The following is a 27,975-nucleotide window of genomic DNA, read 5'->3' on the forward strand; positions in this document are numbered from 1 at the left end:
TTTACAAAATGGTGAGCTTCGCACAACGCAACCTTGTATGCACCATACGTACGAGGTTACACTGTGCAGAGGACATCTTTTTTTTGAGAAAAATAGCATAATTCATGCAGTGAATTGTACATACGGTGCATGCAAGATCACTGTTACCTCAATTTCCCTAGAACCAACCCAGGGTTACACTTATATTGTTTTATTATGATGCCACTGTTGGGGGGAGGGCTGGGGGGGGGGGGTCACACTCACATACTCATGCTTCCAAGACAGGCACAGCACTGGAGATGTCAGGATCCTTCAAGGTAAGTGTCCCACAGCGCAGCAATGGATGGTGTGATTAAGGTAAGTCTTCCCGAGACACGATGGAATGCAACTCAGTGAACCCCTGGCCAGGCGGTCCGGGCGAAGGGCCTTCGCGGGAGGTACAAGCTTGCGAGTGCACTCCTGAGCACATGGCCCCTTCCCCTTTTAAGGACCTGCTCCTCATGGCCTGCAACTAGAGATGACTTGGCCGCATCTGGTTGGTCACACTCCACCTCGGCCAGTGTCCATGCACTGGGTGTGTGACTGCTGCCTAATTAGAGTCCCAGACATCTTGTCTACCTGGGAGCTCTTCTGATCTTCCAGCTGTTCAACCAGCCCATTCATCCCACAAGCATTCCAGGAGGGAGGAGGAGGGGGAGGGGGAGGGGGAAAGCCACTTCACAGGTATTCAAAGAGGGAGAGGAGACAAAAGGCGGGGGGGGGGGGGGGGGAAGAGAAGTGCAACTGAAAAGGTTATAAAACTTAAAAGGCTAGGCTAACAATAACTGAAGTTACAAAGTCTGCAAAAAGGTTGCAGAACTTAATGATACAAGTTACAGATCTTACAATTGCATTTGAGCAGAAGCTTTATGTAACAATCATGATGTGTGGATGACGCCATTTTGTAGAGCAAAATGGCGTCTTCCATGCTGTCTGAAGTCCCAGCTGAAAATACTTCTTTAAAATGGGGCTGTGCTGGCAAAAAGTTTTGAAACCTGTGAGTTACTCTCAAGTCACATGTTGTAGGTTTTCTTCACAATCATAGCAGATAAAGGCTCAAGGTCAAATCACTGGTACATTCTGTATGGCCTAACAAGCCAGTTAAACTGGTTTTATATCTGATTTCCATCACTGGAAAGTGGGAAACAGTGTACATATGAATCTGGCCCTTTTTAAAGTTTAATTTCTGGAGCATGAGATGAACAAACAAATTAGCATCCAGGAGCCACTGCTCCCAGTCCCCTCCTCCCCCTGTTGTAGCAATTTAACCCATCCCACTCAAACTCAAAAAGAGAAGCCTGGAATACTGATCCCCAGCATTCCACAGTTGTCTAGCAATTAATTACATAACTTACTTGCAAACCATGCAATGTACCCCTTCTAGCAGCTGGTGCAGAGAGAGAATAACTGACTGCTACTGTTATTGGCTAACAGGATTACTCTTAGAACAAGGGGTAGCAGTATATGCAGAGAATCTGAAGAGCCCAGAGGTTCAAACTCTGCTACAGCCCTATGCAAAAGATAAGTTTGCAGTTGTATATGCTGGAATTTGGATTGTGGTTGGTTTTTTTTGTTTGGTTGGGTTTTTTTTGGTTACTTTTATTTTAGATCTCAATAATTCCCAAAAACTCCACAAACCCACTGAATTTGAACAACATTAACTTGCGAAGTCAAACATTCAAATGCAAGAAAATGCCAGAATTAAGATCGCCAATGCAACCTTAATTCTATCTCCTTGTGTGTACACATTATGATACAATCTTTAATTACAGACTTATAGTATTATTTCTACAGGAGCCCTGCTTCATTTAGTGCACAACATGGACAGGAAGTGATGTAGGATGATTTACTGGGTGAGGGTATTGGATGTGCGATTCCTGTTCAAGGATGTGTAGTGAATTAGGTAGGGGATGAAAAGAGAAAAGAAATTTCAATTTTAAACAAATGCTCTTGCACATAAATTTCTGGACTGGGACCCAGAAGAATTAGCTCTATTCCCATGTCTACCACAGACTTTATGAGGCAAGCTGCTTAAACCCAAATTTTCAAAAGTGGCCACTAATTACATACATTTTTCTGTGTGTCCAACCCTAGATACCTACAGCCTGGTTTTTAGGAGCAATCAGCACTCACAGTCAGTGGGACCTGGGTGCTCAGCATCTCCAAAAAAAATCAGGGTCTGCAAGTTGGGAGCCCTCTCACATTAGCATATATTTGAAAATTTGCGTTTAATTTTTCCGTTTCAGGTGCTTTATAGTGGTGTTATGAAGATTAATTCATTAGTGATTGTGAGGCACACATACTAGGATGAGTGGCATAGAAAAGCTGGTCAAGAAATATAAAAAAATCTTATTCAGTGCAGGGTTTGGGTGATGTGCAGTAAATATGACATGGGACCACATACTGAATAAAGGTAAAAGAAAATATTGAAGAGCTGCCTCACTCACTGAGAACTTCCCATTCTTTGCATTGAATGAGGCAGTGGTCCTCTGGAAAAGATCGTAGAGTCACAGAAGAATCACAGAAGATGAGGGTTGGAAGACACCTCAGAAAATCATCTAGTCCAATCCCTTTGTGATGTTATCTAATTAGAATATGACCATGCAAGCCACTGTTATAGAATTGCAACAAATCTTATACAAAGTGTGATGTATGGCCAGAAAGTGTTAAGCATCCTGCAGGAAAATTGACCCAGAGTCAACCATTAGACAGGTTCATAGATATTAAGGTCAGAAGGGATCATTATGATCATCTAGTCTGACATCCTGCACAATGCAGGCCACAGAAATTCACCCACCCACTCCCGCGATAAACCTCTCACCTATGTCTGAGCTATTGAAGTCCTCAAATCATGGTTTAAAGACTTCAAGATGTTCGAACAGTATGTAAATGGTAATTAAGGCCATTCTATGGTAGATAGGCTAGAACTTTGAAATGCAAACCTATATTGTTAGAAACTAGAGGTAATACTAATTGTATGTGTGTACTCATATCTTGTTTAATGCTAGCCATGTAAACAGACAGTTCCTGTCTGTCACTGTAGGTATTGATTCAGAGATCAAAAGGACATATTAACATTTAGATGAACTGTAAACATAGTAACATCATTGTGTTCATCTCTCTTTGAAATGTACAGCAAATCACCTGAGAATCATGAAAAATGGGCAGGTGCCTTATGTTAATCTGTGTAGATAATTACCGGGGATGCTTAGAAAATGGGTCCACTTCAAAATCCCCATGAGTGCCTATTGTTCACCTAAGGAACTGTCACAACACCTGAAACTGTATAAGAGACCTTTGGGTCGCCATCCTTTTTATCTTAGATCTGCTTGATGCTTCATGTACGAGAAGCTTAAGCCACAAGGCAGAGGTCCCAGTCCTGACTGGACCACCCTGAATATAAACATTTGGACTATAACCTGTGAAATAATTCTGAAAGAACTCTTTGCAACTACAAAGCTCACCATCTCTGCTATGAATCTGAATCTCAAGAATTGTACTCATGTCTGTATGTATACTGATCTTTTAACAAATACTCTCTCTTTTCTTTTTTAATAAATTTTAGTTTAGTTAATAAGAATTGGCTGTAAGCATGTATTTGGGTAAGATCTGGAAGATTCATTAACCTGGGAGGTAATGTGTCCGATGCTTTGGGATTGCTAGAACTTTCTTATATGATGAATAAGATTTTCAGTAATCCTCATCATATTTGACTTGGGTGTTTAAGTGGAGGCCTGAGGCTGGGTTGGATTAAGGGAACTGTGTTGGCTTCTGGGTAACCAGTGAGGTATTATAGAAACTGTTTTGTTCTGGCTTGGTAAATCTAAGTATTGGAATATCCACCATCTTTGGGGATTGCCTGCCCCATTCTTTGCAGTTCACCCTAATTAAGTGACCTCAGTTGGCTCCCCTGACTCCGGTCACACCCCTACTCAAAGCAGAACCAACTAAACTATCCCAGCCAGAGTTTTGTCAAGCCAGGCCTTAAAAACCTCTAAGGAAGGAGATTCCATCACCTCCCTAGGTAACCCATTCCAGTGCTTCACCACCCTCCTAGTGAAATAGTGTTTCCTAATATCCAACCTACACCTCCCCCACTGCAACTTGAAACCATTGCTCCTTGTTCTGTCATCTGTCACCACTGAAAACAGCCTTGCTCCATCCTCTATATAATATATGATAATGTGATTAAAGATAATATCATCATGCATATGTGTCAGGGGGCCGAATTAAAAGTTCCACAAACTTAAACTTGGCATTTAATAACTTTTGCATGCTTGCATACATAATGTTCTTCTTGTAATGTATTTTTGGTATGGAGTTTTATATGTATGTTATGAGGCTTCTAGTTGCCACCAGTCAATATGAGGACACTGTTGTACTGGACACTGTTCAGACACAGTGTCTGTCTTTGGTCCACATAGGCATGGGTATATGGGGACACTCAGGAAAGTTAAATCAACTAAAGATGTAAAGTCAATGTGCGTAAGTTAAACTACAATAAACCCATGTGGCTGCTCTCATTCAGGAGAAAAGTAGCCTTAGTTTGCTGTAACTTAACTTCACTTCAGCGAAGTCTTCACTCCACACTATAAGTTTCGAGAGTGTCCCCATGTAGGCATGGCCTAAGTCTTGCATATTCTTTTTGCATAACATCACCTCCCTATGCCACTCTGTAATGAGTTCAGCTGGCACCACTGTAGTAAACAGACTAGTAGCATATGGGCCCAGGCAGCTTTGGGACACCAGGAGCAGCTGTGCTCTGTGCCTTTGTTACCCCCAGAAGAGAGATAATAGCTAAAACCAACACTGCCTGTGCAAAATAGAGCCAATACTCAGTGCCATTGCAGTATGTTCCTACACAAGGAATAGGGACTGAAATGTTATTCTTTCATGCAACCAAAATTCCTTTCTCCCCCCGCAGCCCTCGCAGGCCATACTCACTATGGCTGGGGCTGGAGAGTGGTGCTGTACAGAGACACTCCAAAGTTGAAATGTCAATAAGCATGTCTTAATAAAAGTTTTTATGGGAATTAGGGAAGGGAGTTGTGAAACTATCTTTCCCTTTCCATTGTGACTATAAATCCAATGATACATTTGTCTCTTTTTATCGGCAGCTGTTGCTGAAATGGCTTGAGAGGTGCCTGCTCAAGACCTGCAGAATGCCTGACCCCGACGGGAAGGAGAAGGAAGAGCACTAGGGAGGACACATTCAGTGATATCCTGCAAGCCAGTGCTGCATCAGACTGTGATCAAAGGGCCTGGAAGGTCAACATGGCAGATGGCATGAAGAAGGAGACAGCAGGCAGGAGAAAGGCCAAGGAAATGGAAAGGGAGATGCACCAGGACATAATGGATCTTCTCAGGCTGCAAACACAAATGCTACAGACATTGGTTGACCTACAGATGCAAAATTCCCAGATTCACCACTCTTTGCAGTTCTTTGAGAACTCCATGCTAGCAGCTCCCTACCCCCTCCCCAACATTCCACATGGCATAATGGGCCACTTAATGACCCACATCCACATAATGGGCCACGCCGGGGAGACAGCAAGGAAAACCACAGCTTCACATACACTGACCTGTGAGAACCATGACTGGTGTATGTGTAAGCACACAGGACTATATTTATGCACCGAAATGGACAGACGTGTTTTCTGCCTTTCCAATTTCAAAGTCCTATTCCATTAAGTTATGCTTAAAGTTTGGATTGCATTGTAGAAATATACAAAAAAACATGCACTAATTTTGGCACTCAAATTCTTATTTTTGGAAAATAAAATTACCTTTATTAGTTCACAACGCATATTGCAGAATACTGTGTACTTTGAGTATGGCTATGTATGTGTAAATGTACAACAAATGCCACACTATTTCTAACAGGACCCAAAGCACCAGGCCTAGAGAACAGTCCAGCACAGAATAGTACCATCGCTGACGGCTAAAGTGCTCTATCAAAGCCTCTGTCAACCACAAAACTCCATGTTGAGCTCTTCTAGTGGCCATTGTGTCAAACTCAGAGAGCCACTCCACCTCTGCACTCTATCATGGCAATAACTTTTCCCCCTTTTGCCTCACATATATTATGCAGGACCCAACAGTCAACAATAACCATGGGGATATTGTTCTTACTGAAATCCAATCTAATGAATAACCACTGCCAATGCCCCTTAAATCTACCAAAAGAACTTCTGGGAGACACTAGGGGGATGGTGGCTGCATAGTTTACAGTTCTCTTCCCAACCTTCTAAAATCCATCAGCAGCTGAATCACTTTTTCGCCATCTAATTTTCATCAGATATTATTCTACAACTATTTTCTTTTAGTTTAATACCATTACAGATACTTCTCAATCTCCAGACTTTCTACAAAATCCTAAAAAGCAGAAGCTATTGGACAGCTGTCTTGCAGCCAAGATGAAACTAGACTAGATGAAATTATGGACTGGCCCAAATAAATCTCAAGTGAACAGATTACCTTGAGAAAAATAACTGAAGATATAACAAATCAAAAGTATTACCAGTACACATCAAGCTAATTTGCAAGGCTTGGCATCAAGACTAGATGAAGCTGAGAACAGAATCTCTTTACAGTGCGTACTATGAATATAAACAGGAAAAGACTATTCAACCCTGGGGGAAAAAAAAAAAAAGGTTATTGATCTTGAGGGACGAACAAGGAGAAACAGTCTGAGAATTGTGGGTCTCCCAGAGGGATTGGAAAAAGGAAGGTCTGTGGAATTTTTATGCACCATTCTGCTAACGCTTTTGTTTCTGCACCCAGATCAGAACTTAGACATTGAAAGAGCCCATCACTTGCTTGCACCAAATCTCCTCACCATAATTATAATATTTTAAAAATATAATACTAAGGAACTTATTCTTTAAAAAGCCCATGAACTTAAAAATCTAACATGGAAAGGACATAGGCTGATGATTGTCCTGGTTATACCAATGATGTGGTGAAAAAGAGGGCTAAATTCAACAGATAAAGAGCGTTAGCGTTTCATTTTCTTCCCTACTACTTTCAAAAGTTAAAAAGGAAGGCAAGATGCGTAGTTTTATGACAGAAAAGATGATGAAAGGTATCTGATCTCACTACAGCAAAAAACTCCACAGAAGATACTGATATGATGAATTGGAATAACCTTACCAGATCACAGGTTTCAGAGTAACAGCCGTGTTAGTCTGTATTCGTAAAAAGAAAAGGAGTACTTGTGGCACCTTAGAGACTAACCAGTTTATTTGAGCATGAGCTTTCGTGAGCTGTAGCTCACGAAAGCTCATGCTCAAATAAACTGGTTAGTCTCTAAGGTGCCACAAGTACTCCTTTTCTTCTTACCAGATCAGTCACTACAGTGCTGAAATTCAGTTCTCACTCTATAATAATAATGTTCCGTGCATATAAGTAACCTGGAAGAGAGCACAGAGTTTTGTGAGAGACAGACAGCACTGTGCTGTGTCACTTGTCAGAGGCGACATCACTGCATCCCATCCTGTGTCAAAAATAGCATTATGCTCCCCATGTCCTGACCTCACTATACCACATGCTGGAGGCAGCATCAACTACTTGTGCACACCATGCAGGATTAAATCCTTCACTCTAACAGAAGTGGCACCTTGTTGGCAAGTTGGACCTTCTTTTAAAAAGGTAAATAGACATTCTCTTTTAAAAATTGTAAACAAACCAGGGGCTGAAAGTTAGTTCAGATCTTGGCAGGTAAATTTTCATCTATTTTGTTATAGAACTATTTCTTTTGCCATTTAAAAGTCTTAGAGATTTAGGATCTTTAGTCTAAAGGCTTTCCTTTTCTCTTCTAGCTAAGTACATAACTTTAGTTCAGAAGGATCTGTATTTCTTCCTTAAAAACAGTAGGAATTGTTTATGATGGAGACTAGAGTGAAGATCTGCTTCCAACCCTGATGAAGTGAGCTGTAGCTCACGAAAGCTTATGCTCAAATAAACTGGTTAGTCTCTAAGGTGCCACAAGTACTCCTTTTCTTTTTGCGAATACAGACTAACACGGCTGTTACTCTGAAACAAGTCTTAAACTGCAATTCCATGTGTTCTAAAAAAATGAGCCTCTTCCTCAATTGTTGGCGCACACAAATTTCCACCCTTTAGGGTCAGGTGATGACAATTTCTGTGTGTGGCTCCCTGGTTCTCATCTCGTCCTTTTTTATTCATTCCTGGTTTGCCCTATAGTTCTCCTCCAAGGTTGATTTTAGTTGCATATCTCCAGGCTGCCATTCAAGGAAAGGCCACTTCAATTTTTCATTACTTGCCATTTCTCCCTTCGATATGGAATCTTGTTTTATAGGGATGGGGAATGAAGGGACATAAGACAAGGAACTACATACAAGTAATTGCGTTTGTTGTATTCATCCTACTCCCATTCCCTAATATATTATTTATATTTGTATCATCATAGCATTAGGAGCCCTAGTCGCGGTCCAGGACCCTATTTTGCTAGGCATCGTCTACACACGTATCTCATTCTTGTGATTTCAGGGTTTTTTTTGAACGACTGAGGAGAAAGAGAGCCTTACAACACAGCTCATGTGAGTGGAAATCTATTTTGCTTTTGTTTCTTTGTGGATAGAGCTATAAATGTGTTGTCACAAATCTTGTTTTGTATGATGAAGAGACAGAACAATGACAAATAAATGAATTAGTATGTATCTTTTTATTACTTAAGACTAAGGACAGGTTCTTCATAGCACACTAAATCCCTCTTCTCTTACCTCACAATGAGAGCATGTTTCCCATACCATCCACACCTGTATTCCCAAACAATGAGAACAGATTCCCAATCCATAATGAAGGCAGATTCTCATACCCCAACAACAAAGTCTTCATGATTCTCTCAATCCCTGGTCTTTAACACCAATAACAGATTTTCCAGAATGCTTTTAAATGCTGAATACCCTTGTAAGAGCGTGTTCTCCAAAAAACTCTTATACCACAAAAACAGAAATCATATCTTCACCAGCTTTCAGATAGTGAGTCTCCTACATATTTCTAAATTGATTATTTCATCTCCAACTAAAAATTCAAGGGAAGCAAAATAACGTAGACAAGAAAACCAAGACAACAAAACTGAGTACTTACATTATCAGATTTGTTTACATGTAGGACCTACCACACCCCATATTTGTGTTTTCTTTTGTAATTCTTTTTAAATGCTTATGTATATTTTGTAATGGTGAAAGTGTTAGACAACCATAGAGAATAATCACAGAACCAGTACAGCGCTGGTCCAAGTTGATCCACACTGTCTGCCAATAGGCCTCATCCTTATTATGGAAGGACCTCCAACTCTCTTACTGAGAAACAAGTTCAGTCACCATGATAACAGAATCTTTGGCCTCTCTACTGCAACTGCCAGCAAGAATGACATCAACCAACGAATTTCACATCAACCAACCAACCAGCCAGATTGTGAGACAGGGTGTAAAGGCCCTACCTGGTCACTAGCAAGCAATAAGTTAACTCCAGCTCAGCTTCACTTTCTCCATGTACAGGTACTAGGGGAAAGGTAAGGAAGCAGAGCTGACTGCAGGCCAGTGAAGACGCTACAAGAAACTCTATAAACCTATCAACTAGCAGCCTGCATCATTTCATGGTGAAATAGTGAAGCTAAACACTGTGAGAACCATTTTATTCCATAACCGTTCAGCACAGCCACACTAACAAGTCTGGGTTTTGTAGAAAACAACATGTCCACTCACAGCACCCCCTTCAACCATTGCTGTACAAGATTGCTGAGGCACCTACTCTGTAGTGCCTGGCACAAAAGTTTCTCCATAACAGGTGCTGTTCTCAAGTTAGCACATTATTGTTTTATGCAGTTTTAATGAATATTTTAAACTTTTTTTAAGTAGTGGAACTAACAGTTTTTCTTTTGTATCCTCTCCCAGGTACCTATCATTCAGGCTAAGGCCTGAGTGAACAGTTCTCTTTGGGAGAGACCATCCAATCCAGCCAATGTCCTCTGCTGCCACACAGATAGTAATGCAACTTGCAGGCCATTTAAAAGGAGGATGGGAAAGACTAATGGTGTCTACAGCATGACCTTCTGGCAAGCCAGAGGTATAGGATTTCTTATGGGGGGTCAGGTAAGTTTTACTTAATGAATGTTTATGCAATCTGTAAGGCAGTTATGCTCACCAGTTTTCATATGGAAGTTTTAAATTGCTTAGTAAAATGGTATTGAAAGGAAACTGGAGTAACAGACTATGCTTGCTTCAGCATGCAATAGCTTAGCACAAAGCACTTGTGCAATCAGTATTGCAAAGATATTTAATAAATGCAACACCAATCACATAAATTTAGAGTAAAATGAAGGCCTGGGTAAAATAAAGTTTGATTACTACATGTAGGGAAATGGAAAGTTATTTTTACATATTACTGCATACAGAGAGGTATTAAGACAGAAAGGATGGTCCAGTGGTCAGGGCATTAGCCTGGGGATATGAGAGACAGGTTCAGATCTCTGCTCCACCAAAGGGTTCCTGTGTTACCTTGGGCAAGTCACTTAGCCTCTTTGTGCCTCAATTTCATCTCTGTAAAATGGGGATAACAGTATAGAATCATAGAAGATAAGGGTTGGAAGAGACCTCAGGAGGTCATCTAGTCCAACCCCCTGCTCAAAGCAGGGCCAACACCAACTAAATCATCCCAGTCAGGGCTTTGTCAAGCTGAGCCTTAAAAACCTCTAATGATGGAGATTCCACCACCTCCCTAGGTAACCCATTCCAGTGTTTCACCACCCTCCTAGTGAAATAGTTTTTCCTAATATATCCAACCTAGACCTCCCTCACTACAACTTGAGACCATTGCTTCTTGTTCTGTCATCTGCCACCATTGAGAACAGTCTAGCTCCATCCTCTTTGGTAGTTCCCTACCTACAGGGTTGCTAAAATCTTTAATGTATTTATCCTCATAAGGCACTCAGATACTATGGTAATGGGAGCCATAGAAGCACCTAAAATAGACAGACAGGGACATATGTACATAGCTGCGTTTAGGTATGACTTAGGTATGGCTTAAATGACTATAGAAATAATTCAAATCTTTCACAATTGTGTCGTGAGTAGCTCTAGCATGTACAAACAAAAAATAATACAGAAATGTGAAGGAATGAAATGTCAATTTCTTTTAGAAGCGAGATTTATTCACTTGAAAGAAAAACACCTTATAACTAGTTGCAGTGTATTCTTAATCCAGCAGAACTGACAACTGCAATTTCCTACTCAGGGCGTACCTTGACAGTAAAAGGAAAAACAACAATTTGTTACTTGACCTTCAAAAATCCAGATAAAAATATGCTGTAGGCTTTAACCTTTCTGAACTGCCTATTTTATTTTAGATCCTTTCTGTGAAATTTACACAGATATTAGAAAATTGAATACTTTGAGTACAGTCTAAATACAACACAGATGTTCTGTTCACGTGGAAGCCTGAAGAGAGAGTGAGTGAGAGAGAGAGAGAATATATTTTGTAGCTTTTTTAAAAACAATGCACAGTGATGCTCTCAGGAACATTTAACTCTACTTGTGTGTTGAGCTATAGGTAAAAACCCACCCAGCACTGACTGTCCATTAGCAATGCACATACACACAGGATTCAAAACATAATTCAATAAAGTGGTCATGAGGTAACTAGATTGGAAACCCAGTTCTACAAGATGCTGACATTTTTCATCTTATTTTTCTTGATACATTGTTCTATCCCTATTTTCCACTCTTTAGTATTTACTAATCTTTGGATTAAATTTCTGACATGAACCCAGTGTCAAGATGGGCAATGAATATCTAAGAGGCTGGACAGTATTCTTTTTAAACTGGTTTTCTTCCCTTCAGTTATTTTATAAATCCTTTCCCAAATTCTGATGCACCAACTAAGTGCTCCTGGGCCATACCAATTACAAATTATTCTAAGTGTGGTGTACTCATACAACACTGTTTTGAACACTTCTGCCGTTTCCTTAATTCTCAATCACTGACTCTTCTTTTCACTGAGGTGAAGTATATCACTGCTGAGTTCGAAAATTTCTATTTAAAGGATGGTCACAATCATTCTAATTAGGAGTCTTTGCAGTAGCCTCGTTAGCCTTCTCACATTAACTTTTCTTCTGAACTCAGAACAATGGAGACTAGATTGCTCATTTTGAAAATAACTAACTCCAAAGCAAGAAGTGAAAAGAGAACAGTAAGAAACACAGGCTTACAGTCTTGCACTCTCCATTCTGACTGACCACACGGATGATTTCTCCTGTGGGAATGTACTCAATTTGCAGTTCCATCTTTCCAGAACTAAGTTAGTAGATTTCTCTGTCCTTTAGAGGAGGGTGCCGACATCAAGGAACAGCAACAGTATTCTATGAAACAACAGACTGAGTGGATTCTTTGGTCCAGAAGTCCTACTGTGAGCGGAAGAGCTGAATCCTTGTATTTAAACTAAACGTAGGTGTGAGCTCAAACTACAATTAAGTTCAAGCACTTGTTTCCACTACATTCTGGATTGTTACAGTGAGTCAAGACAGTTCCAGGAATCGTTAATTTATGTCCTTGCTTGTTGCTGTTAACTCTAGATGTTCCATTTCAGACCCGGAGGACATAGAAAAGGCAGGTTGCTATGGCTGGAATTTGACAGTTATTGGCACAAAAGTACTGTGCAGTAGACTTTGTAAGCGCTGCCCTGAGATTTTATGCAGGAAAGATTCTCTGTGTTGGACTGTGAGATGTTGGATTTAAAGAGATGGTGCAACGGAAAATACCAACTATTCCCACTGTAACTCCAGCAAGTCCTTCAAATTACTATAGAACTAAATTGTAATTAAGCGCTTCATAGTTAACTAGTTCTGACAAAATCAAACATAGCAGTCACCATTAAAGAGAGAGAAAAAAAGTTACCCCACAGCATTTCTTACTCTAAGTACAAGGTAAAACTGTTGGAACCACCATATATACCTTTGAGACATCTATCAGTGTTGCACCTGGCTGTACTTTACTCCCTATTTTGGGGACAATGTTTAGAAACACTGCAAATGACCCCTCACCCTTAAAGCCTCTAAACAGATATCCTGAACAGACCAAAGAAAAAAATACCAACCAATAGGCTAAACGCTGGATATTTCAAAACCTGCTGTGGTAGATGTATCCACTCCCTCAATAGCCATATTTAAGCTCAGACACTTGTTTCCAGAGGAAGGTAATTCCAGATGAGGAGGCTTGCTACTGAGAATACTTGAATCCTAAAACATTTATAAATATATAGCACCTTAAATGTCACCCACAAGTGAAAGGATTAACAAGAAAAGAATGGCACAGATGATCATTCCTTCGCAGGTCTGAGAACAAATAGTTTGTTGCTTGCATTGGTATTTCTTGCCCTTGGAATTATTATTCTGTCCTTAGGTATTAAGTGACAGGAAAGATTGTTCTAGGCCAAGAGGCATTTCCCTGGTCATGCATTTTTCATTCTACCTTCAAGGTTGTTTCAAAGGATAGAAATTATTGGTTCCTTTTCCAGAGCTATTTCCTAGGATAAAAATCAGTGCTTCATCATTTCTCCAGCTGGGAACTGTCCTATTCCCAAAACTATAAAGCAGTATCTAATCTATCCTTCCTATCTAGGTACTTAAGTATTCATATCTTTGCAAGTGAAATATAATTTGTTTCTCAGATCTTCTTCAAAGGAATAATTTCAATTATATGCATAAAACTTCTGGATCTCAGTAGCAAACAAGAAAGGGTAAACAGAAAAACAGAAGAGGAAAGTGAAAAAGCTAGAAGAGGACTGAACAAATAGGCAAGAAGAGAGACTCATAAAAAAGGTAAAATGTCAAACAGAGGAGAAAGGGGAGGCCATGCATTAGATCTTAAAGGAGAAGCCAAGGTTGTAGCAAAGCAATTGTTTACCACACTGAAGTCTCCACCACTACTTGTGTGGGATTGACAGTCAGATGCATGCACTGTTGTAGCCATGTCAGTCCCAGGGTATTAAAGAGTCAAGGTGGATGAGGTAATATCTTTCATTGAACCAACTTCTGTTGGTGAGAGAGACAAGCTGTTGAGCTTACATTGATTACATTCTCTATCACAAATAGATGCAGACAGTCAATTTCAGGTCAGAGGCATGGCTGACAAAGTTATCTTAAATTTTTCTTCTTGTGGATTCGGTCTCTTTTTTTGAGAAATTTCCTTGCGACTTCATATTTTTATTCTTCCGGCATCTCCCTCTGTTTCCTTCCCCTCTTTGCTTCTATCCCCAGTTTTTATCTCCATGTCTGAGATTTCCTCTATGACTTCAATGTTTTCCTCAAGTAGCATACAAGCTAGAGAGAGGAGCCAAGTTTCCCTAAACCAGTTTTCCTGCCTTTTCCTCTGTTTTCTGGTTTGACTATATATATTATCTTGACATTTAGTTGTAATAGCCCTTGTGGTAGAAAGAAGGCAGGACTCCGTTACAATCAATGTAAATGGTTTTTTTGTTTTGTTTTTAAACTGAGGCTTCTGGACAGACAAAACCTACAGATTTCAGAGTAGCAGCCGTGTTAGTCTGTATCTGCAAAAAGAAAAGGAGTACTTGTGGCACCTTACAGACTAACAAATTTATTTGAGCATAAGCTTTCGTGAGCTACAGTTCACTTCATCGGATGCATGCAGTGGAAAATACAGTGGGGAGATTTTATATACACAGAGACATGAAACAATGGGCATTACCATACACACTAACGAGTGTGATCAGGTAAGGTGAGCTATTACCAGCAGGAGAGGAAAAAAAACCATTTTGTAGTGATAATCAAGGTGGGCCATTTCCAGCAGTTGACAAGAACGTGTGAGGAACAGTGGGGGGAAAATAAACATGGGAAAATAGTTTTACTTTGTGTAATGACCCATTCACTCCCAGTCTTTATTCGAGCCTAATGTAATGGTGTCCAGTTTGCAAATTAATTCCAATTCAGCAGTCTCTTGTTGGAGTCTGTTTTTGAAGTTTTTTTGTTGAAGAATTGCCACTTTTAGGTCTGTAATCGAGTGACCAGAGAGATTGAAGTGTTCTCCGACTGGTTTTTGAATGTTATAATTCTTGATGTCTGATTTTTGTCCATTTATTCTTTAATGTAGAGACTGTCCAGTTTGGCCAATGTACATGGCAGTGGTGCATTGCTGGCACATGATGGCATATATCACATTGGTAGATGTGCAGGTGAACGAGCCTCTGATAGTGTGGCTGATGTGATTAGGCCCTATGGTGGTGTCCCCTGAATAGATATGTGGACACAGTTGGCAATGGGCTTTGTTGCAAGGATAGATTCCTGGGTTAGTGTTTTTGTTGTGTGGTTGTTGGTGAGTATTTGCTTCAGGTTGGGGGGCTGCCTGTAAGCAAGGACTGGCCTATCTCCCAAGATCTGTGAGAGTGATGGGTCGTCCTTCAGGATAGGTTGTAGATCCTTGATGATGTGCTGGAGAAGTTTTAGTTGGGAGCTGAAGGTGACGGCTAGTGGCGTTCTGTTACTTTCTTTGTTGGGCCTGTCCTGTAGTAGGTGACTTCTGGGTACTCTTCTGGCTCTGTCAATCTGTTTCTTCACTTCAGCAAGTGGGTATTGTAGTTGTAAGAATGCTTGATAGAGATCTTGTAGGTGTTTGTCTCTGTCTGAGGGGTTGGAGCAAATGCGGTTGTATCGCAGAGCTTGGCTGTAGACAATGGATCGTGTGGTGTGGTCTGGTCTGGATGAAAGCTGGAGGCATGTAGGTAAGTATAGTGGTCAGTAGGTTTCTGGTATAGGGTGGTGTTTATATGTGACCATCGCTTATTAGCACTGTAGTGTCCAGGAAGTGGATCTCTTGTGTGGACTGGTCCAGGCTGAGGCTGATGGTGGGATGGAAATTGTTGAAATCATGGTGGAATTCCTCAAGGGCTTCTTTTCCATGGGTCCAGATGATGAAGATGTCATCAATGTAGTGCAAGTAGAGTAGGGGCATTAGGGGACGAGAGCTGAGGAAGCGTTATTCTAAGTCCGCCATAAAAATATGGGCATACTGTGGGGCCATGCAGGTACCATGCAGGCCGCTGATCTGAAGGTGTACATTGTCCCCAAATGTGAAATAGTTATGGGTGAGGACAAAGTCACAAACTTCAGCCACCAGGTTTTCCCATGACATTATCAGGGATACTGTTCCTAATGGCTTGTAGTCCATCTTTGTGTGGAATGTTGGTGTAAAAGGCTTCTACATCCATAGTGGCTAGGATGGTGTTTTCAGGAAGATCACCGATGGATTGTAGTTTCCTCAGGAAGTCAGTGGTGTCTCGAAGATAGCTAGGAGTGCTGGTAGCGTAGGGCCTGAGGAGGGAGTCTACATAGCCAGACAATCCTGCTGTCAGGGTGCCAATGTCAGATGAAGGGGCGTCCAGGATTTCCAGGTTTATGGATCTTGGGTAGCAGACATAATACCCCTGGGCAGGGTGCTAGGGGTGTATCTGTGCAGATTTGTTCTTGTGCTTTTTCAGGGAGTTTCTTGAGCAGATGGTGTAGTTTCTTTTGGTAACCCTCAGTGGGATCAGAGGGTAATGGCTTGTAAAATGTGGTGTTGGAGAGCTGCCTAGCAGCCTCTTGTTCACATTCCGACCTATTCATGATGATGACAGCACCTCCTTTGTCAGCCTTTTTTATTATGATGTCAGAGTTGTTTTTGAGGCTGTGGATGGCAGTATTGTGCATGGCTGAGGTTAAGGGGCAAGTGATGCTGCTTTTCCACAATTTCAGCCCGTGCACATCGGCGGAAGCACTCTATGTAGAAGTCCAGTCTGTTGTTTCGACCTTCAGGGGGAGACCACCCAGAATCCTTCTTTTTGTAGTGTTGGTAGGAAAGTCTCTGTGGGTTAGTATGTTGTTCAGAGGTGTGTTGGAAATATTCCTTGAGTCGGAGATGTCGAAAATAGGATTCTAGGTCACCACAGAACTGTATCATGTTCGTGGGGGTGGAGGGGCAGAAGGAGAGGCCCCAAGATAGCCCAGCAGAAGAATCTGTCCTAAGAGTATAGAAGAGAGTGATCACTTAAGGTGAGCTATTACCAGCGGGAGAGGGGGGGAGCTTTTTGTAGTGATAATCAAGGTGGGCCATTTCCAGCAGTTGACAAGAACATTTGAGGAACAGGGGTGCGGGGGGGGGGGGGGGGGGATAAACATGGGGAAAACCACTAACCGAGGAACCCAAGATAGTACAGAGTCCCTGAAATGGCAAGGTCCAAGAATGTGGAGGGAGAGGTAAAATGAACTGTATCTAAATAACTAGCTTCCACAGAACACAATGGACATCATTCTTCTCCAAGAGAGATATCTGGAGAGCATGAGAAGTTGAGGAATCAGAAACAAGAACATGAAGTAGTACTCTATGTTAACGCTTAGAGTGTGAGCTACAAGTGTGTTAAAAGCAATGTAATCACTCAGTGATGAGTTCTTCTGTGACCGTCATATACTGTTATTCTGAAAACAATTGCCTCATTTCATTCACATTAAGGTAGAAAATCTGTCATCAGGGTACAAGAGGATGATTTGAAATATTCCTGGTAGTCATACAGTTCTCTGCCTCAAAAAAAGCCACCACAGAGTAATTTCTCCCTCAAGGAAAACATAATAATTCAAGCTTTCTTGAGCTGGCCCTTCCACTGCAGCAAATTAATTAAGGGCAGGTTCATCCGAGTGTCACTGCTGCAGGAGCAGAGAAGGAAATAGTGGTGGTGCAGACAATAGCCCTTATCAGAGTGTATTTTTAGGATATAGAAAACACACAATACATCTCAGAAATATTTCCTGTTTAGACACAGCTGTACTATCTATGTCCAGAGATACATTGTTTATCCTGAAGTCAGCTGAGAATTAGAATTTCCTATGTGGATGCTAAATAAGGATAAGCTTGCTAAAGTTCCTTGGTAAAATCCTTCCTATTTTAATAGAAAACAAAAAGAGTACACTGACAACACTGAGCCATGAAGAGTTGCCCTCCTTATGGACAGAAGTAGTAAGTGGCAATTTACATTTAACATGCAATAAATTCTAATGCAAACAATTTTACCACCACCTTTTAAAAATGCTCCTGTATTTATTAAATATAAGAATTGTTGTAATGTCCATCTAGCCTGGTATGTGTCTCCCACAGTGGTCAAGAGTAATACTGTACTTTATTGTGCAATGCCGTACGATAACGGGAAGTTTTCTTACCTCAGACAGTGATCAATTTATGCCCTACTGTATGATCACTCAGTCTTAAAATTCTAAGAATTATCTGGTGTGCAGATACTTTGTTGTCCTTCATTCTGTTGGGTGGTGTGTGGGGGAGGAGAAAAGGAAGAGGAAGAGCAGCTCATAAAAACTGTAAGAAAGGCATAAAAGCTTCCTTATACCTGTAGCTCTACTCTGAAACCCATACACATTTTTGGGTCAGCTGAGGTTGCTCATGAAACCTTATTGCTGCCCCTTTTCGACCTGAACAGGTAGTCAACGTTTGGGGCCCTGGATGTGTTCCAATTGGGAACAGAAGTTGGGGACAGTAAATAAAAAAACCTGCATCACAGAAAAACCTAAGAATGTACAAAGTCCTGTGTCTGAACATGGAGGGAATCAAAGAGCAGGAAACAGCTTCTTGTGGTCACAACATCAAGAGCACTCTTTTAGCCAGCACCACAACACAAAAACTGCTTCCCAGGTTTCTTCCAGGGTCAACCACGTTGCTGTGAGCTGCTTGTTCAGGCTCTCTCTCTCAGGCTCTGTCTACACTACAGACCTTACAGCAGCAGTCTCCTGTGTAGCCGCTCAATGCCAACAGGAGAGAGCACTCTTTGGCATAATTAAGCCACCCCCAACGAGCAGTGGTAACTACATTGGCAGGAGAGTGTCTTCTGCTGACACAGCACTGTCCACACCGGCACTTTTATCAGTGAAACTTATGTCAGTCAGGGAGTGTTTTTTTTCCAGACCCCCGACTGACAAAAGTTTTACTGACAATAGTGTTAGCGTAGACACAGCCTCAGTTTGTTCTTATCTGACCCCCGTTTCTGATCTCACTTCCACCTCCCTCCCTACACCTCTACCCAAAATAACACTCAGTCAAAAGCTCGTTGGCAAGTTCATAAACCTCTTTTCTTTTAGGTGGGGCTTATGGTTATGTTACTTGAAGAGTAAATTCACATCTAATAATTGTCATGGGTTTTACTCAACTCATTACAAGGTTTCACCCAGCTCAACCATTATTTTTGGCATTTCCTAATCTGAATGCTTAACAATGCAAACAATATTCACAACAAGTGGGTTTTGTTTGTTTTTTTTAAGAAAAAAAATCCATAATTTTGTTTTCTGGCTAGACACCTTTGGGACCATATATCCTCTGCAAGGTACAATGAAAACTGAAACAAGGGATTCATGTGGAGCCCTTGCCTTATTCAGTACGTGTCTTATGCAAATGAAACATTATGTCAAGTGCATAGTTTATCACATAAGCCAGTATGCACTGAATGAAGCAGAGCTTCTATGTGCTCTTTACTACAAAGAGAATGAGACTGATCTTTAACTGCATGTCATATTGCTCAGTAAGCCATGTATCCACATACATCCTTCCTTTGCTTAGAAGAAAGTAAACCGTGTTTAAAAATTGGACCCTGGGTGCAAAGATTGCATGAAATTAAATTTTCAACTCTTCTCATAAGTCAAACAAATCAAAACCAGTTTTCATCTGATCAGCATTTCTGACTAAAGGCTATTTCACTGCCATCTTTCTAATCCCAGTTGATTCAGTATTAGAGCTGCTAAAAATTAAAAAAAAAATTATAATGGAAAGCGAATTTTTGTTTTGCTACTACTCACTCAGGTGAACTGTTTTTGCTTGGGAAAGTTAGAGAAGATTAAATTCTGGGTAGTGACCAGACGTGGAAAAGTTCTACCTGAAAAGTGAAAACTAAGTTTTAGGCACATGACATTAAGTCACCCATGCCCTTCAAGGACTCTTGGCAAACTTCTCCAACAAAGCAAAAACAAAACAGTGGACAGAGGGTTCATAGTCACAGGAAGATGAGTGAAAACAGATGCTTATAAATGAAAGGCTTAGGCAAACTTAACTGTAGCTGTCACTAGCATTCTAACTATATTTACCATGCAATCTGGAGAAAAAAATATGAAAACAACTAGGGCCCTTTGGCTGTGCGGCACATACAAAACATTACTAGAGTAGCTTGCCACTAGCATGTTTGGAACATTGTTGCATAAAAATGCGTCTGTCTGTATGTCATCTGAGATGAAAGCAGCTTCTTTTGGTAATTTAGTTTTTCAAGGAAGGACATTCCCTCACTGCAACCTTTTTTTTTTTTTTTAAACCACACAGTTCCATCAAAAATATTTCTCCTTGTTGAAGTCTAAGAGCATGTCTACACTTACGAGCCCTACAGGTGTAGCACGTGTGGTGAAAATGCTCTATGCTGATGGGAGAGAGCTCTCCCGTTGGCATAAAAATCCACTCACAAGAGGCAGACACTACATCGCCAGGAGAAGCTCTCCTACCAGCATAGGACTGTGCACACTAGCGCTTATGCCAGTGTAATTTACGTTGCTCAAGGAGGTTGTTTATTCACACTCCTGCATGACACAAACTATGCTGGCATAAAATGTAATGTAGAGATAGTCTAAATGTTACCACGGATGGGGACTAAGGGAAGAGACACCACCCACTCTCTCTCTAATACCAATAATTTAGCATTTATATAGGGACTCATCTTCAAGGTGCTTTTACAAACATTTATTCAAACTTCTTCCTCTCCTTGAGCCAAAGGAGAACCTCCTGCTCTTCACTGACCTTACCTCCCCCAGCAGTGAGCCTGTAAGCCAACAGTCCCCTAACTTTTCATGGTTATGCCCCTCCCTTACCCCATCTCTCCCCCCCCCCCCCCCCAAAGTCAGGGCTGCAGCTCCAGGGGTGTGTGTGTGTGGACATGGCCAAGGGGGCTGTGGCTGCAGCGGGGGGCAGGTCTGCAGCTGAGTCTGGGGGTGGGCCGGGAGCAGATCCACAGCTTGGAGCCAGGGCCAAAGTAGAGATGGGAGCGGAGCAGGAAAGGGTGATGCTCCCTTCCTGCCCCCTTGTGGGGCTGGCCTGAGCCCCACCATGCCCCCCCCGAACGTTCCTCCTAGCCCCCACAGAGTGTGTGCCCAAGTTTGGAGACCACTGCTAAGCAAAAAGCAACTTCCTGCCCTCATGTGCATCCTGCTCCACTCCCAGATGTTCACTCTCCATTAAGCTAGCCACTCCCTTCTAGAAGTTTCCCAGCCAGAGAAAAAGGACATATTTCTGATATACAAAGAACAGAGGGCTCAAAGCCAGAGGAAGGTGAGGACTGACTTTGTCTCTGGTGCTCTGGTCTATCTCCACCTTTCCCAAGCCACAAATCCGCCCCCGGACTGCCACTCTAACCCATACTACTCATGAAAGTGTAGGTCATTTTTTTAAAATCAGGCCCTAAATGTTAGTCCTGGAGTGGTATTTGTAGCAATTTGGCTCTAAAAACAGCTGTATCCTGCATTAGAGGCCAGACTAAAGTACTTTCCTCATTTAAAAACCCCCTGAAACTTCAAAATCAGAGAGACTTCCCTTCTACATTCAAACAATTTTTCTGACTATTTAAGGAGCAGAATAAATGAGCTCAGTGATGCTACCTTGTGGCTTACTTCTCTTGTTGATCATTAATAAATGCTAGAAATTGAAAATGAAAATTGTATTGGTTTGCAGAGTCAACTGACCTCAACAAATCTGGTTTATGGCAGAGATGGAAACGCTGTTATCAGAGATTGGAGGATATCCACAATTCTAATATGCACTTATACTATATTAAGTACAAGTGATCTGTTTTACAGTCTCTTGCCAGGTTCTATTAAAAGAATAATTTTATTACAAAGGCACATAGTAATTCATGTTACATCACATCTTTATAAAATCCTAGAGATTATGGAGATTTTCTTGTTATATAAAAACAAAATCCGATCAAACTTCATAGACTAACCAAATAATATATATGTTGCATATTGGTCTATCTACACTCAACTTCCTTTAAATTTAACAGGATTCTAACCAAATGTACAATACTTTTAGTATTTTAATAATTCTGAAAATCTCAGAAAGAGAATGCAACAAATAATCCTGGCACAACATTAAGTAGACTTTAAACTACTGTACACATTGATCAATTCTGCATTAGGAATCAGAGGTAGGTTTCATGGTGGGCAGCTAAATGTACAGCAGTGGTAAAATAAGATGTTATACAATACATAAAATATGGGAGGTGAAAATGCAGAAAATGTCATTATATGAAATGACATTAGATCCTCACCTTGCACTACGTTTAGTTGGCCAACTTATCTCAAACAAGACATAGCAGAAATAGAAAAGAGCCAATGGGAATGGAATGAGGAGACATCAGGGTTGGAGATTTTTATATGAAACAAGATTAAAATGATTAGGACTAAAGTTTGGAAAAGTAAGGAAATATGTTGTCTGCCAGTTGGGCTCCTATTTATCATGTACAAGAAGACAAGGGCATTATGAAAACAGAAAGGCAAAAAAGCACCTAGTGTATTTTAAAAAAAAACAACACACAACCAAACTTGTAACTAATGAGCCATGTGCCATTTGGATACACAAAATACCAAAACAGACTATATATTCCTGCAATTTCTGTGAGTTAGCATCACCTTATTTTCATCATCTGATACACTGCTTACCTCATAATTCTGTCTTTCCCCACAGACCTGTGAATTATCCAGGTTTTTTATTATGTGTGAGTTTCCAGAAGGATCTGAAAATCTTAAATGTGCTTTCATCTTCTCCCATACTAGCTAAAAGATATTTTACTCCATGTAGTGGGGCAGCTTCCCCACTCCTGAAGAACAGGGGTTAAAAGCAGCCCTGGAGAGGGCTGCACCTGTGAAAGGCTAGCCTGATTGGGGAAGCAGCCACAGGTGTGCCCAGCCCAATCAGGCCACAGCTGGCCCTATAAAAGGCTGTGAGCCTAGAGCTGAGAGGAGTCTCTCTCCAGCCCTAGAGTGGGAAGGGCTAGCTGCCTGAGAGCAAGATACCTGAAGCAGAACAGAGCTAGGGAAAAGGGAGCTGGGGAGCTCCAGCCCAGAAAACCCCCAGGCTGCAGGCCCTGGTGAAGGCCTGCAGAGGTACTGGGGCTACAGAGGTGCAGCCTGGGGATAGGCAAAGGCAGCAGGTCCTAACCCCTTGCCAATGATGAGTGGCCATTACAGACTACAGTCTGCCCCAGTGAGCAGGGGCTAGATGATGACTGGCAGTAGCCACTGAGGCAAGGTGGGTCTAGAGGGTTAGGGGTTCCTCAAGGAGGGGAGACCCAGAGTGTGGGGGTACTGCAGGGGCAGAACTTTGAGGTAAAGAGGCACCAGGGACAAGGAGGAACATGGGGCCAGCAGCAGGCAAGACACCGGCCTACAGAGGGCGCTCTGTATGCTGAAAAAGAGCTAATTTCCAGACGACCAGCAGGAGGCACCGTGCTTGTGAGGCTTCCCTTCGCTACACTCCAGGTTTGCAAGAGGTTGTCTACAGAGCGTGAAAGACTTAATTTCTAGCATTACTGATAACGGTGATTAAAAGTAAATAAAGTAAGCCTCCTCCATGGACCATTTCTTCTCATACTTACTGATCAGAAGTTAGATCTAAAGTCATCAATCAGCAAAGTTCCAAAATCATCTGTTAAGAAATCTGTTCAAAACTGAATGTATTACTTAGGCCTTGTCAACACTTAAAAGTTGTAAATACTGTAATGCTTAGTGAAGACACTACCTAGGCCTACCTGAGAACTACTCCCATCAGCAGCAGTAGCTATGCTGACAGAAGCCCTTCTGTCAACATAGCGCTATCTACACCTGAGGTTAGGTTTGTATAGCTATGTTGGTCAGGGGTGTGGATTTTCCATACCCCTGAGTGATGTAGTTACAGCAACATAAGTTGGTAGTGTAGATGAAGCCTAAGACTTCTATTTCACTAATTTATAAAGTTTTAGAAGGGCATTAAAACAGCTGCGCAGTATATGTAAGCCCTTTATGATATTTGAAGAAAAGTTTCCAGAAAACTACTCTATTTCCTTCAGGGATAAGGAAAATTCAAATGACACTACCATACCAGGTCAAATGTATTCCTGATATAACTAGGGATAAGTCCAATGAAGTAAATGGACCTGTACTTGGGTTAACTAGGGCTGAATTTGGACATACTTGCCACCCACATGGAGTATATGCTTTTTCTGTTGAACTATCAGAGACCTTCTTGCTGACCTGACTTACCCAGAACTTCAAAGTGCTACAAAACCAATGAGACTAATCTGTGTAAAAAAAACCTTTCCCCTAACTCAAAAGATTCTGATAGAAGAACGCTTCAGCCTTATGTGGAAGACCAGATTAAAGTAGTTTCCTTCTGCCTACAACTTGCGTCTGGAATTCAATACTAAAGTGACCCACCCCAGACAAGCGCCTCTTGCTTTTGCTCTATATATCCAGCATTCTAAACATTTTAAAGTTTCAGATTATTTTTGTACTCAGATACCCTTATAGCTGAAGGGCTTTCTGGCCCTTTAGGATCCAGTTCAGTGGGAGAGACATTAAATACAGAACTCCTTCAAAAGGGAGAATTTTATTTCAAGATGAATCCACTATCTCCAAAGGAGAATTATATCACCCCTTGGGCCCTTGTTTGGAATGATTCAATCCCTTACAGTGTATTTATTACTACCCTACTGCAGCATAATCTCCTAATACAAATATCCAACTGCACACCAAAAATGGTTATCAAAGGCTTGTGTGAAAATTATAATACAGGGGAGAATTCCCCCTAGCTCCTCAAAAAAAATCAGTCTTCAATTGTTTAAAATACAAGAAGTGATTAATGCACTTAATGGACTCTTCATCACCAAGACTTACTTCAAACTGATACATGCAGTGCATTAAAAAAGTAAATTTAAAAGCCATTTCTAAATATTATACAAGTAAATTAGTATTTAAGGAAAAAATTAAATTCCATCAAGAAGCTGCATGATATTGGTCACAAAATATTCTTTAAAAATCCTTTATGGATCAAGGTAACAGACAAAATTTAGAATTAATTTGCTATTGTATGTACAATGCCTGACAAAGGAATCTATAAATATGATACAAAGCTCCTCACCAAGACCCCAGGGTATTCGAGTCTTATGTAGTTAGTGGATAAAGATCTTACTGTTGGAAAAGCCCACAACAGATGTGATTTTGATCAGAGTCCTGTGACGTGAAGCCCTAAATTTATAAAGGGCCCTTCCAACTCCAATAATTGACCAATGGTCAGCCCTCACGTGGTGTTAAGAAGCAGGGATGTTGGGAGCCATGTAAACTTCCCTACGTCAGTGTTCAGCTTCTGAAATATCCGCAGAGATGCCTACAAATGGAATGTGTGTCCTGAGCAGCAGAAATTGGATTTTGGTCCCCACCCCATTACCAGCTGTGCTCAGGAATTTGAAGAACTCAGTTCCCTAGTCTTTTGTATTTTTCCCCATGAACCTCCTCATGGGAAGCATGAAAACAGATTTATACAATCAATTTCAAATTCAGAAAAAAAGAGCTTAAACTACAGTTAGTTTTGTAACGCAGTAGGGGCATTTAGTGTATTTCTATTGAAAACAAACTTTGAAAAAGTTCTTTAGTGTAAAGCAAATTTTACACAACAATGGTACAAATGACAATACAACGTAATCTCATTTTATAGCAGCCTATCAACAGGATTACATTTTTCATGTTTTATACGTAAGAACTGTATTAATTCTTGTGCTGGTACACAGTATCTTTTGCCCCCACACTTGCTGTTGGCAAGTGAACAGTTCCCAGTGCCAAAGCATTAAGTTCAGACACCTGACAACATAAATTTAACTATATGGGAACTAGAAACTTCAAAAACTAGGTGGTCTTTAATCCAAAAAGCTCTGACAAGCTAACCAGAGCATTCTACATGCTGCTATTTCCAAAGCTTAAAGCTAAGGCCTTCTGAACCCAGAACATCTTATACACCAGTCATAACTACAGCACCTTAAAACAGATTCAATTATCAGGGAATTCACTTTCTAACTCCAAAGGCCATGTCTACACTAGCGAACTTACAGCAGCACAGCTGTACTGATGCAACTGCGCCGCTGTAAAAATCGCTCACGTAGCCACTCTATGCCAACGGGGGAGAACTCTCTCGTCAACATAATAAAGCCACTTCCACGAGCGACGGAACCTACGTTGGTGGGAGAAGCTCTCTTGCCAACATAGCACTGTCCACACCAGCACGTCTGTCATCAAAACTTACATCATTCAGGGGTGTGTTTTATATAAATTTAAATAAATTATACTAACACAAGTGGTAGCATAGACAAGCCCTAGGATAGCTAATCAAGGCTTCAAGACTATGAGTAGGAAGGAATCCATCCTGTTTCCCCCACCCATTCTCCAAAAATATATACACCAATGTCTTTTGTTTCTAGATCTCCTTTTCCTGATCTGAGTTTTGTATTTTCACTATTGCCATTTTTTCAATACACTGAGAGATAATTAACAGATTACTTATCACAAGTTTGTATGTTGCTGAAGTTGTGTACCCATGTAGAAAGCAGAGAATGGTAGCAAGGAGTCACAACAAGTATCCTTTACTGGCTCTGCAATCTAAGGGTCTATGGAGGTTTATGAATGGCCTCCAAAAGTCTCATATAACCTTTACACCCCTTCCTCCCCAGCAAATTAATTGCAATAAGATAACAAACCACTTTTTTTTTAAGCTTCTTTTAATATAATTTAACAGCTGGAAAGGAGGAGTTAGCATCATGTGACCAGTCAGCTCTTTGCCAATAAGTGCTCCATGGACCACAATTTGAGAACTATTTTAATGTTGGTAAGCAACAGCATTTAAAAAATTTATTTCTGAAACCACATGATATTGGATCGACTCCAAGTTGCCAGCTAATACAAAAAGGTCTGTCTTGTTCCTGGGGGTAATAGGCAAATTCCTCTATGATTTTCATTACCAATGAAAGAGGCATCAGAAATCAAGTAAAAGTTTGGTTTGCTGGATGTATGCTTGTCTTTAACATTTCGAGCAGGAAAGTTATTCAGAAAGATTATTATTGAAATGTGGGGCAGAAAGTAAAAGGGGTCAAAAGTCAAAGGAAAATCCATGTGACCCAAATACCTTGTTTTCTTATTACTTCTGTTGCCCTACAGTTGGTTGCTTCCAAAGATATCATTTGCTAACATTTATTCATCAAAATTCAAAAATACTTTAACATAAGCTCAATAATTGTATATCTAATAAATAAAACTTTGTTTTTAAAATAATTTCACTTAAGTTCTGAAACACTTAAAAGAAGTCAACTGCATGGTTACTAAAATATCTCCTACGAAAAGCAGGAAAGCAGCAGTCCTGGAAGCTGCTGCAGAATGCTATTACTTTAGATTAAATCACTGGAATAGAGATTTCCGCTATGATCTCATGTTGGCCAGCACTGATCAGGAGCTGTCATTAGAGCCCTGGTTCCATGCAGGACCACTAGAGAGTTACCTCCTATGGCGACAATAGAAATAGTCATTTCCACAAGAAATTACTTTCTACAGAGCTTTTAAAATCTATGATCTGAACAGCCCTACCTGTGGGACCCTTTGCACTGCCTGACTCCATCTCCTACAGAGGAAGGTCTATAATTGCTAAGAAACAGGGAAGGTAAGCATCTCTGACATCTGAATCAATATCACTAAGTTCTGACTTCAGAACTCATCATATGGCTCAGGACTGTGAGGTTTCTCTACGCCATTGATGTTTTCCTGTGCCATTTCCTTGTCTACTGATCTCCTGCTTGGCTGAATCTAAAAGAAAAGGAACATGTTTTAAAAAGTTTATATTT

The 27,975-nt window shown here is 40.9% G+C and overlaps 2 protein-coding genes and 1 long non-coding RNA gene across 19 annotated transcripts in view; 1 reads left to right on the forward strand and 2 right to left on the reverse strand.

Annotated features, from left to right (window-relative positions):
• MYO1C (myosin IC) overlaps positions 1 to 25,596 on the reverse strand; it is a 142,031-nt gene extending 116,435 nt beyond the window's left edge. The window contains exon 1 of one of the 3 annotated variants that reach the window (XM_043530852.1): positions 22,781 to 25,596. In XM_043530852.1, coding sequence (XP_043386787.1) covers positions 22,781 to 22,879 — 99 coding nt within the window. In that variant the 5' untranslated portion in view covers positions 22,880 to 25,596. Of the gene's footprint in view, positions 1 to 12,250; positions 12,445 to 22,780 lie in introns of those variants that run through there. The other 2 variants (XM_043530853.1, XM_043530851.1) reach the window with 2 other exon arrangements.
• On the forward strand, positions 7,426 to 27,236 carry LOC119563888. 2 transcript variants are annotated; one of them, XR_006286246.1, is made up of 4 exons: positions 7,426 to 7,668; positions 8,530 to 8,579; positions 9,939 to 10,136; positions 21,792 to 27,236. It is a non-coding gene; the product is annotated as an uncharacterized LOC119563888 (long non-coding RNA). The 2 variants fall into 2 exon arrangements; XR_005222647.2 differs by lacking the exon at positions 21,792 to 27,236 and having other exon boundaries at positions 7,428 to 7,668; positions 9,939 to 10,241.
• The window catches only part of INPP5K (inositol polyphosphate-5-phosphatase K), a 31,062-nt gene continuing 28,828 nt past the window's right edge, over positions 25,742 to 27,975 (reverse strand). For 12 of the 14 annotated variants that reach the window (XM_043530870.1, XM_037880147.2, XM_043530868.1 and 9 more), the window contains one exon: positions 26,943 to 27,937. In XM_043530870.1, the coding sequence (XP_043386805.1) occupies positions 27,839 to 27,937 (99 nt within the window). In that variant the 3' untranslated portion in view covers positions 26,943 to 27,838. Of the gene's footprint in view, positions 27,938 to 27,975 lie in introns of all 14 variants that reach the window. The other 2 variants (XM_043530860.1, XM_037880150.2) reach the window with 1 other exon arrangement.

Source organism: Chelonia mydas, chromosome 17, assembly GCF_015237465.2.
Source record: "Chelonia mydas isolate rCheMyd1 chromosome 17, rCheMyd1.pri.v2, whole genome shotgun sequence".
NCBI classification, from domain to species: domain Eukaryota; kingdom Metazoa; phylum Chordata; order Testudines; family Cheloniidae; genus Chelonia; species Chelonia mydas.